We start from the raw sequence: 12497 nt of genomic DNA on the forward strand, positions 1-12497 counted from the left end.
ATTTAATCCATCAGACTAAAAATTATAATTGTACAGCATTTAGTTTATCGATGACGCGTTAAAATCTCATTTGATAGAAATTATTTTCGTTCGCAGACGCCATTGGCAGTCCAGCAGCAAATTTTGTATAAAAGCGGTGTCGCTAAAAACTAACCTTCCGACAATGCCGTAGTAAAAACTTGGAAGGGATATTCAAGGCTGGTTGTGCAGTTTATCTACACCTTTTTCTGATTGACATAAAATATTACTTAGTCAGATTTTATAGTTCGATTTATTTTCATTCAAACACATCATATTGTTTAAGCTCACTGTTGTCTAGAAATATTTTTTTCAGATATAAAAAAAGTTTGTTCCACGCAATTATTTACTGCGTACCTGTGTTAGGTATCGGAAACGGAAAAAAAGAAAAAAATGGAGAAGAAATCATATTTTTCTTATATTTTCCGTGTTTTATTTCTCATAAATTGTGTTAATTGCCTGCCAGAGCAAGGAGTGTGGAAAGCAAATTTTGATGAGGTAGTATGTTTTATCTGAAAAGTTTTGGTCAGTGCCAACATTCTAAAGATAGAAAGGTTTGTCGGGAACCTGTAGTAGTGTTCAGTAATAATGAGTAATAGAAATAGAAAGTGTTGGGGGGGTGGGGAGTAATAGGGTAAGCTTTTGACAGCATGCTTTGCATTTGCTGTTGATTATTGCTAACTGATGGCAGAAGTGATTTCATATTTCGTTAGAGATAGTATTACTTAAAAGTTGGATTTGAAACACAGATCAGATACCTAAATGTTTATGGATAAACATCAAAAGTCAAAGTAAAATCTCTCTTCTACTTTCACTTTTAATATAATGAGGCACATTTTCGCAAATATACAATGCTTCTTTAGGCCTGAAAGATGTTAAACTTAAATGTTTATGTATTATATTTTTAGGTCCATTATATTCATTCCTTTCCGAGAAGTTTATATGTACACACTAAAGTTAGAGTTGCAAGTATGTATTTATACACTTATTTGTATACATTTCTGGTGCACCCACCATCCATAACTTTAAATTTGGGACAATTTTGCAGTAAATAATCCATTTACTCTATGGTGTCTTTCTCCAGCGAATTTTCCAGGACATTTTTCATTTAAAGATTTAGTTAAAATCAAAGAGCAATTTTGAGGGCCATTTTGACCAAAAAGGGATTAATTTTGACAAGTTGACTATAACTCTTATTTGCCTATATTGTGGTATTTCTGTGAAAACAACCCAGACTTGATTAGCATTAACAAACATCTGTTTCAATTAGCAGTCATTTGTTAAAGTTGTCTAGATGATCTTATCTGGTCTCGCATTTGATGATTAGCATATATCACAATGTGATGATATTTTGGTACAATTAAATGAGGTGGTGATATTACTAATGATGTAAATTCCTCTAGGTACTGGTAATTTTATTGGTAAATTGCCTAGCCCTATATTACACTTAAAGGCTTATTAGCTTAGCTTGAATAACCTCACATTTTGTCCAGTGTGACATGAATTCAAACAAGTTTTTCAACGTATTAAAGCGCCGAAAGCTTAAAGCTAGTAGGTTTAAGTTGAAGAATGGCCTTATGTACTATCTTGTCACCTAATAAATTGAAGAATGACTGAAACACTCTGTCCACTTGCAAAGTTATCAACCTACTGATTTGTAATGAATATACCAAATTTAATAATGTTTTTGGACTTAAGATTTTAAAGCTCTTGGGCAATCTGAATAATTTAAAGGGACAGAATCGCCATTTTCCGGAGTTGATTTGGGTCTTGAATATATGCATATAGTTTTAAAAGTACTAGAAATGTATGAAATTCTATTTCTACATATATCTTTTAAATATATCACAGAGTATCTTACATTGACAAGTCATCTTTATAACTCTGGACACATAAGGATTTGAAGGCTCAAATTTCGGTGTCAAGCTGTGATTACTATGACTAATAATCCTAGTTAAAAAAAAAATCCAGTTTCTTTGACTAAGGTACAAAGGTACTAAGGTCAAAAAGATGTTGCACCTGTCGCTTTAACCTTAAATTTATTTTTAGTTCATTGTGAAGAAGATACCAACATATCTATCAAATGGATGCTCAGAAGAAGTCCCTGCTCCAATGAATATGAAAGTATAGATGGGCAACCAGTAAGTCACTTAATTTACGTTTTATAGATATTGCAATTTAACTTGATTTCTGAGAAGTAAGCCTGTAGAAATTTTTCCATACAAAATACATCTCATCAAATAGGAAGAATTTCTGTAATGCTGAATTCAGGTTCAAGTTCAGTGGCTCATTCCAGCTCTACTCAGCAAACTTGTTCAATTTTTTTCTTATGGGTGATTGTTGGTATTGTTAAAATATAAAACTTCTTAAAACAACCTCCATACCAACAACTACTTAAAAGAAGAAAAAAATTAAAAGTAATGCACTTCAAAAGTTGGTTGAGTTGAGCTTGAATGAGCCAATGAGTTTTATGTTAAGTTTCTTTGTACTGTGGAGCATCCTTGTTGTTTTGCTATTGTCAGATAGTATGGTTAGGGGTAAGTTTGGATATTGGAATGAAGAAATATCAAAAATTTGCTCATTAATAATCATCGTGAGATACTGAAGAGTAAAGAACTTGAGCATGAACTCATTTACTCATTAATATATTAAACAGAGCAGACGGATTAAAAAGATATGATTTATTCTGTTTTTTTTATTTTAGTTACTAGCTAAAGCATATTTAGATCAACCTGAAGTGTTGTTATCAGATGAATTGAGTTATTCAAAAGTAGAATATTTAGATGAGTTAATAACAAATCTTCAATGTAATGGACATACTGATTTGACGGTAAGTCTATTCTATAGGAAAGTACAAAAGCAGCTGATCTCCTACATCTCATCAAAAAGGCACATCTCGGCCCTGATTTTTCAAAAATTAAACAAACACCATTTTGTCGTCAATGTTATAATTTTCAATATACAATTACAAACAACAACTTTAAATCATGCCAGTGCAGTTTTTGTGAAGCTGAGGTCACATTTCCTGTTTGCTGTTTATTCAACAGCCTCAGTACAATCACCAGTGAAATTCTCACATTCAAATAATCAAATAAATTATGATATGTTTTTACTGCAAAAATTTAATGAGTTATGTCCTTAAGACTTATTCTACAGCCAGGCATTTTTGGGGCTTGCTATCAGACATGCCCGACTTATACAATACAGCAAATTGAACATCTCTGCTACATCCCTATTCATGATCTTAGAATATGTACCACAATTTGAATTCACACTTGAATTTCCCTCATTGCACACTAGTTCTAATTGTGGCTTTCAATCCAAATATTTGAAGTCATTCTTGTCTTTTATAAATTTCAGAGTAACCATAAAAACAAATTTAAAACCAGAATTACCATAATACCTGGGGTAAGAAATGAAATGTTAAATGTCATACTTAATGTATACTATCGCTTTTCTGTTTTTCCTGTTTTTTAGACTATTCTTTCATGTCTGCTTCATTGATTTTGATATACTTCACATAAGAAGGATTAAGCTCTGTTTACACAATCATACATTTATTCAAAACATTGTCATACATTTGTTCAAAACATTGTCATACATTTGTTCAAAACATTGTCATACATTTGTTCAAGACATTGTCATACATTTGCTCAAAACATCTTTACACATTTGTTTGAACAGATGACTTTCTCAACAACGGACAAACAATTGTCCACAAACACGGTCAAACAAATGAATGACGGAAATGGTGAATAAATGTATGATTGTGTAGACAGGGCTTTATAGGTATCAGGGGAAAAGAGCAAACACTGAGCCGACTTGTGAAAGCACTGGCTTCTGAATTTTCTTCCCTTGAGGAAGAATCGAACTCAGGTCACTTATTAACCTAGCAGATGACAATCCAACTAGCAGCAGACTGAGAGCTATTTAAAAATTGTGAAGTGCTTTGTTTTTTATACGCCCACACATAAGATGGGCATATATTGTAATCACCCTGTCGGTCCGTTCACATTTGGTTCGTGCTCACTCTACAGGCTACAATTATTTACAGATTCTTTTGATTTTGATTTTGTTTGTCAATGTCATTATGAAGATGATCCCTATCGATTTTCGTGATGATCGGATTATTTTTCACTGAAATATCGTGTCTGACTTGACGTTTCACTCTTTTAGCTATATTGTGCAACTTGTGCTCACTCTACAGGCTACAATTCTTTACAGATTCTGTTGATTTTGATTTTGTTTGTCAATGTCATGAAGATCTTAAACACTAAAAGACATCATTCTTGCTGGATTTTGACAAAACTTGCTTTTATTATTCAGTCCTGCACTGAAGATTGAATATTTGCCTTCTAAAGTTTTCACGAGCTAAAAATTGAACACGTTTTCAAGAACAAGGGCAATAGCTCATACTTGATATTATTCAGTATCGCCCTAAAGAGTTCAAAAGAAGTGTAAGACTGAATGTTGAATATTTCATACTAGTGATTGCTATCTTTTTTACAGAGTAATGAGGTTAATAAAACTAATGCAGCTGCTTCACCAGCTAGCAATTCAGTGCAATCAGCAGACTCAAAGGGGAACAATTCTAACAGTCGAAGAAAGAGAGCAGAGGCTACAAAAGCCCCACAGGCAGGACCTACACCAACAACTAAGGCCCCTGTTATGTCAGCAACTCCCACCCTTAAAACAACAACTGCTATTTTAAAGGTTTGAAAGCTTATTCTGTGATAAAATTGTTCTACTGTATATCTTAACATGCTACAGACTGCACTATAAGGATCACTTGGCACTTGTAGATCTGAGAAAAAGGATACTATGCTGGTGTCTTCGTCAATATTTTCATCCTTGCCAGCAATGCAAGCATCGTGAAACTACTTCAAATATGTCTCAAACTAGAAATGTCATTTTGTATTTCTACATAATTATGTATTACATGGCAAAGTCTCAAGAAAAGACGAGTTGTCAATTTAACTTTCAAACATGGATAATTCTTGATAAACATGGATTTTAAGGCTCAAATTTCAAATTTCAAAGCTGTGAACTCTTATAGATTGGATTAGCCAAAAATTTCTGGTTTCTGAGACAAAGGTACGCATGGTTAAAGGGATGGCGAACTCTCTCTCTTTAACCTCTTTGAATTATTTGTTGTACAGGAAGAAGATGACTATCTGGTTGAAGCCTGGGTCGATGGATACTATATTTTTATATTAGAAATTCATGTCAAAGCTAATGGTAATTATTTGTTTATTAATTCTAATTTACATTGTCAATTTGTTTATGACTATTGATTATTTATTGGTAAGAAATCATGACACAACCATATTTTACAACTTAGGTTCTCTAGGATCCTGTCTGCCAGCTGGTAATTGAGTCATCCTCATGCAAAGGATTTTACATGAATATCTACTTGTGTTGTAGAGTTTCATGCCCATAGCATGTTCATAACATTTACAACAATTGTCAAGTCCTATGATGACATAATTTTGCTTTGGAGATCCTACTTAGACTTTGGTAAAATTTAAGGGTTTCTATATCAGTTTAAATCTTTATTAATTTACTGATTTTATGCTTTCGTTCTAGTAACAATTAAATTTGACAGTCAACATGGATACATAGGAGCTATAGAATGGCCTCTTTTAGTGGTAAGTGAAACAATACCACCAGAAATTAGATTATGTACATTGTAAATCAAATGTACGGATGCTTCTGATTTAACTTGATCTTTTTGGAAAGCTGTTTAGAGAAGAATTTGAAATGGTAGTTGCACACACAATAAACCTCATTACATGTACAGGTTACATACCCCTGGAACCTTTCCTTTAAGATCAGACGTGCTTGATTTACAGTCAATTTTGAAATGGACCAAGCAGATTATTGTTAATAGATTTTAAACCAGAATTCTGGCAATTACCTCAGATACAGAAATTGATGAAGGAATTGAGATAGTAATTCTTTTGTTATCTGACTTTTGTTGATGATTGTCTGATCTAGAAACATAGATATGTACTGTATAACTGTACCAACTGAACAGGAGTTGTGGACTATGGATGCAAATCCATTTTGCGTGCACACAAGAAAAGTAATAATTTTATTTCTTATTTCAGTTTTTTGGTGTAATGGGTTTGATGTATATAATATTAGGTTTAGTGTGGCTGGTGTTACTGGCTTGTAACTGGAGAGATTTATTACGTGTTCAGTTTTGGGTTGGAGGTGTTTTAGTTTTAGGTGAGGAATAATAAATTCTTAGAATATTGACACACTGTCAACTCTAAATCAAGATATTCTTAATTTAGCTTACAATAATTCTTGCTCACCTTTCTCACTTCCTCTAGATGATTACTATTTACCCCCTCCTGACCATGGTTCATGGTACCAAACTGTAATATCTGCCATTAACTGGTTTGGAAGTTGGAGTTTACTTTCAAAATATATGTGAGGACTGAACAAAAAAGCAGAATCAAAATGTTGATATCCAAAATAGGTAAAGATTTTCTACCAAAAGATGACTGATAGAGAATACAAATAAAATTCCACTTTCAGGCATGTTGGAAGCGGCAGTATTTTTTGGAGAATATGAAAACATCACCAAAACAGGAGTGTCTGTGAGAGGTGCCATAGTATTTGCAGAGATTGTGTCTTCATTGAAAAGAACTCTAGCTAGAATGTTGGTTATTGTTGTCAGTTTAGGTTTTGGCATTGTCAAGTATGTACCCTTTGTTTATAATTTATAAGTATAAAGTAATTTTGTCATTTAATGCATATTATCTTCCTTGAAATTTGGAATAAACTTATGGAAAAATTTGACTTTTTGAGACAACTCAAGTGCAAGTTTGAAGCAAACTTTGATGGCCATGCAGAGTAATTATAATTAGTAGACTGTAGTAGAACTGTTGGTTAAATGACACAGTTGACCGCCCCTTTGTCAATAGCGGTATGATATAATAGACCTTTTCTCATGGGGAAATTGAGATCAAATTTCACAGTTAGTTGGAAAAATGTCCAGTTGACAAAAAAATAAATCAACAGCCCTGATTTTATCTTAATGTTAAGACACTATTTGATCATTCCGATTTCTTTAACTAGGTACGAAATTATACCAATTAAGTTACTATTTTTCTTTATCTAGTCTATAGAAAATCTTGAAAATTTCAACACCATATTGAGTTCTTCTGTTATATTTCAGACCAAGATTAGGCCCTACCTTTCATAAAGTACTATGTGTTGGAGGTCTATATTTTGTTGTCAGTACTGTGGAAGGCTGTATGAGAGCTTTAAAGGTAAGTATGCATTCAAATTGAATTTACATCTATGTTTGACTGCAGCTCTAATGATGCTGACATGTGTTTCAATTACAATATCCTTATCAGAACAGCTTTATAAAGCACCTTATAAAGGCCCCTTAAGATAATACGCTTTCTCAGCCCTAAAATAGATGATAATTTTGAATATTTCAGAAAACTAGTACCCCAACTAAAGATGTATTAATAGTGGGTGTACCTTTAGCTGTAATTGATGCTGTTATCTGTTGGTGGATATCCTTTAATACTTCATTTATAGATACTTACATTTTAAGATAGGTTTGAATAGGACCTAGGTTGTTATCCTCGTCAAACCGTTTAGAGATTTGAACAATGGCAAGCTTGGACAGACAGTATCACCCAGAAACTAGCCTTATGATAATCTTTTCATATCCACTTCAGTGATTTAACTGATGGATTTTAGTTTTCAAAGGTTATTCTTGTAAAATCAAGATGTTTGGTCAAAGCCTCATTAATTTAACTTCTTATCATTGTAAAATCATTACCAAGATGTTTGACTAAGGATATACTTGGTAGTTGTTATCTTTGAAAAGACAACAGGTTTCAATTTTTTTCATTGTCAAATTTTATAAATTGAGCTGAAATTTTTTTTTTTTTTTGCAACATAACACAGCATAGATTTCTCCTTAACTTACCTCACATATTTTCGGGTTTAGTACAAACCACTAGAACATTAAGATTACGAAGAAATGTTGTAAAGTTATCTCTATATAGACATTTTACAAATACTCTTATATTTGCTGTTATAAGTAAGTATCAAACATATTTTTTTTAGGTTTTTTTCTAGTCAGAAAGCTGTAGCGCCTGAGAGTTTGACACTTGCTGATCTATTATTCAAGCCCATCATAGGTAAAAGTGTGCTTGAAGTTCTGTAAGCCTGTTAAGGAACAAAATAGTAGGATGTAAAACTCCATGATGCCAACATACAAAAAAACATCATTTCATTAGACTTCTTAAAGATAAAAGATGTCATGTGGTAACTGTATTTTCAATATTTTTCATTTACATATTGACTTATCCCTTTCTTGATTTTTTGTATTTTCTAGCTTCCATAATTTTTATGATATGGTCTGTTTCACAACATAGATTTAAACACTGTTTAACAGTAAGTATAAAGTCTAAACGTCTTGTTCTGTTTCCTCATTCCATTTTCACTAATATTTCTGAGTAAATTGTATATTGTAAAAGTTGAAAGTATATAGAGTTTTGCTATAATTATAGATAATTTGAACAAATGTGTTATTTTTTGAATTTAGGATTGGAAAGAGTTATGGGTAGATGTAGCTTTCTGGCATTTGTTGTTTTTACTGTTGTTGTTTATTATTATGATCTTGTGGAGACCATCTACAAACAATCAAAGGTAAAATTTTATTTTTAATTTTTTTGCACTCACATTATGATCCATCAAAATAGAATTCTAAGACAGATTAAAAAAAGATGGTCAAACATAATCTTTAGGATAATAAAAGTCCATTTAAATTTTGAGTTATTTGAGTAGGTAATTACCACTGTCACCGCACTCTGCATTTGTATTTTGAAGGTATGCATTTTCACCATTATTGGATGCTGCGGATGAAGAAGATGATGAAAATGTAATGCATGATGCTTTTGGTAGGTTTTGGGATTGTATTACAGCCGTGTTATACTCTGCATCAAATTACTTTAAACTTTAGTTATTTAAGTTAGCCTCTTAAGTAAATTTAAAAACATGCTGTTATATAAAAAGAAGCATGTGATGCTAAGTGGAAATGCAGTTCAATGCTTCATTTCTTAACTTAAGATTTCTGTATTTATTAAGATGTTAATTTGATTTTACTTTCTGATTGTAACTACTATCAGGGGCTTTAATCTTATAGTGGAAGTTATAATTTTGAAATTTATGATTTATTTTATTTTGTAGCTGGTATGAAAATGAGAGGAACTAAATCTCAGAGTAATGGTTCTCCACGACAGAAAGATTCTAACGCAGTATGTATACATTATATCTTTCCTGTATCTAACCTCACTTGATTCTACTTCAAATCCTGGGTTGAACATGAAAGCGGGAATTTTTAACACTGCACATTTTAGATTCATAGGGTCTATTTCTATGTCTTTTCAAGGAAAGTTTCATAGTCTTTTTATTTTTCATAGGAAGACGATTTGAAATGGGTTGAAGATAACATTCCCTCATCTATAACAGATAAGTATGTATTTTCACTCACTTACATGGTATATAGAAACACTGTCTTCCTTATGAAGCATTCTGATTACTATCTGTGGTTCCTGTATTTCCAGACCAAATTATGATGTCACTATCACAAATACCATTCCAGTCAAATGATTTTCACAATATCAATGACATCATTGTCTTGATTCAAACTCTCTAATTTTATGATTTTTGTCTTTTTCAGAGCTCTACCTAGTTTACTGGATTCAGATGAAGAAATAATGACGACCAAATTTGAGATGTCAAAAATGGAGTAAAAAACCTTAAATTGTTGATTTTTATGACGTGTAATTGATGCTTTGTTGTGATTTTTTTGCCATAATATCATTTTGTATGTTTCATAAATTAACAAGTGTAGCCTAATCATGTATTTCAAGTTTTGCAAAGATATTTGTGCATTTTAAGTCCAAAACAATTATTTTTTGGTAATTTAACTGGTAATAATCACAATTTAAGCTATGTTTTAATTACTAATTATTATACTTATTATACAAAGTAAACTGTAAGTACATGTAGTTGGAATTATCCATAGATTTGTATAAATATCTTTGCTGTACTTTCGTCTACATTGAATGCTGAATAAGGCTACCCTATGGTTTGTAGGCTTATTACTTATTATATTTTATGCAAGGCCTTCTCCTATTGGTTATGATGATAATTCTGAGTAGCTGTGGTAATTTTTGGTGGGTAAATGGTTAGATAATTATCTTACATTAAGAGTGTGGTGGGCATTATTGGAAAAAAAATTCTAGCTTTGTCAAATATAAGCTATTATGAAGAATAGGTTTGAAAAGTCAACATACAGAAGTCTTTTGTGGTGGCAGATATTTTTATGTCAAATTATTTTTGTCTGATTTTTTTTAGAAACTGGTTCAGATTTCCTATGTTAATACTCAGCATAAGATAGCATGTTTGAGATCCTTTTTTTCTCTTTGGGTAGATCTCTCCTCTGGTTCTTTTTTTGATGAACTTTTGTTAATTTGATTAAGGTACTTGATGTAAATTTAGTTTATTAACAGGAATTCTGTAAAATAATTGGTGAATAAAACTAAAATCAATATTAGATATTAACAAGATGTCATAGTAACAGGAGTATAGCACAATTCTTACTCTGGTCCTTAAAGCAGCTTCTTAGAATGAACACAAAATTTAGATTCCCAAATTTAGACAATAAAACTTAGTAAGTATCCATAACATGAGTAATCAGGAAAAATGCAGAGATTATTTGAAATAGTATCATTGAGTTATCACTGTTAGTAAAAAGTCATAGTGGGATTTTTTATCATTAGCCAGACTAGACTGGTTAATAGTGTCAATTCAACATCCCTGCTGTCAGAGATCTCATAACATTGTTTTCATTGTTGTAAATAAATGTCAATGCTGTCTAATGTCTATGCACATTTCAGTATATTTGTTTTTGACAGAAATTGGCCTTCATTTTTTAATATTGACAAAATTGAGTCAGTTTTCGAAATATTTCACTTGGATAAAGGTACTGAAAATTATGTTTTATGTTAATTTTGGGTGAAAGGTTTGATGTTTTGACTTGTCCCTGGATGTACATACATATATTTCTTTTCAATGATAAACAATTAAGTGTAAATATATATATTTGTAAATAAGAGGATGATATCCGCTGGACATGAGTGGTTGGATTATCCTCTTAGCCTTGTCAAATAGAAGTATTAGAAATATATGGTAGAAGTATTATAACATTTAGCATAGTGATAATAAATTAAAATTATGTAGTTATCACAAATTAATGATATTTTCACATCCCTGTTTCAAGAAGTTGCAAAACATCTATAAAGAAAGGCTGTGGATCATCCAAGCACTGGATTCCAAGATTTTGTGTTTATTGTGTTACTAGGATATATACTTCCTCTCTTTGAAAGAATGTCTGTTTATGTGTATTCCCCAGTGTATCATCACAGGATGATTCCCTTTTTATGTGTTGGTATGTCAAGTGGCAATGGTTTATTTTTCTCTGTCTATCCAATCAATTGCAAATCCAAAACTCTAGCCTGGCAGTGGTATCCCTAATGCCATCTAACTGCATGTTTCTATATATTCAGCATAAATGTAATTACTCAGTGATGCCATCTGACAGCACTTGTTAAGATATTCTGTGTATGTATTTACTGTTGTTATCAGTGATGCCATCTGACTGCACTTATTATATATTCAGTAGTAAACTATTGCTCAGTTGGTATCAGTGATGCCATCTGTATTCAGTGTATCACAATATTGCCTGTTCTGTGTGGTGGCTGTTGTAATTTTGTAAATATTTCACTGTTATTTATATATTTGAAGAATTTTGAAATGATGGGAGTAATAGTTGTTACATTTCTGGGAGCTTTCATTGTTTCTTTTTTTTAATAAACAAATTATCTATGGATCTTCTGTTTTTCTTTTACTGCAACCGCTGCATTGTTCAAATTGTAAAGAGGGTATGAGAGCATTTGTGACCTTTATCCCCAAACTTTTAACTATTTATAGGGTGTATTTAGAAATATTTTTCAAATACAGGAGCTCTTTGTTCGAAAATTTGCTCAATGATTTTGTACAAAGGACTGATAAAAATGTTAATTTATTCAAAACTGTTTGAAAGCTGAGGTACAATGACCTTGAACCACGTGATGTATTGTGTGTATGTAAATGTACTAATAATTTTAATAAGCTTTTCCAGTAGACAGTAGAAATTTCAATTATTTTTGAAGAAAAACACCACATTTCATATCTTTTTAATTCATAGATATACACAATAGTAATGTTCATCATAAAATCATCAGAATTTGTAGAAACTAATTAGATAACTTTGCTTTCATCTTCGAATGTTGTACATCATCAATTACAGTTAAGAGATTTAAACGGTTTGCCAACTTGAAACATGCCCAAAATCACATTAATATATACAAATTAAACATACCAAAATTTCATTACCA

The 12497-nt window shown here is 31.7% G+C and overlaps 1 protein-coding gene across 1 annotated transcript; it reads left to right on the plus strand.

Moving 5' to 3' along the window:
* The first annotated feature begins 385 nt into the window (after positions 1-385).
* Positions 386-11950, plus strand: LOTGIDRAFT_232452 (hypothetical protein). The gene is made up of 19 exons (XM_009056792.1): positions 386-516; positions 927-987; positions 2068-2159; positions 2723-2848; positions 3379-3426; positions 4528-4731; positions 5178-5256; positions 5605-5666; positions 6129-6249; positions 6565-6727; positions 7208-7301; positions 7479-7556; positions 7984-8092; positions 8390-8448; positions 8600-8703; positions 8884-8954; positions 9244-9311; positions 9477-9529; positions 9737-11950. Exons 1-19 carry the CDS (start codon positions 412-414, stop codon positions 9807-9809), a joined length of 1770 nt encoding a protein of 589 aa, XP_009055040.1. The 5' UTR covers positions 386-411; the 3' UTR covers positions 9810-11950.
* Positions 11951-12497: the final 547 nt, after the last annotated feature.

The sequence above is a fragment of the Lottia gigantea genome (genome assembly GCF_000327385.1).
Source record: "Lottia gigantea unplaced genomic scaffold LOTGIsca_29, whole genome shotgun sequence".
Taxonomy (NCBI): Eukaryota; Metazoa; Mollusca; class Gastropoda; family Lottiidae; genus Lottia; species Lottia gigantea.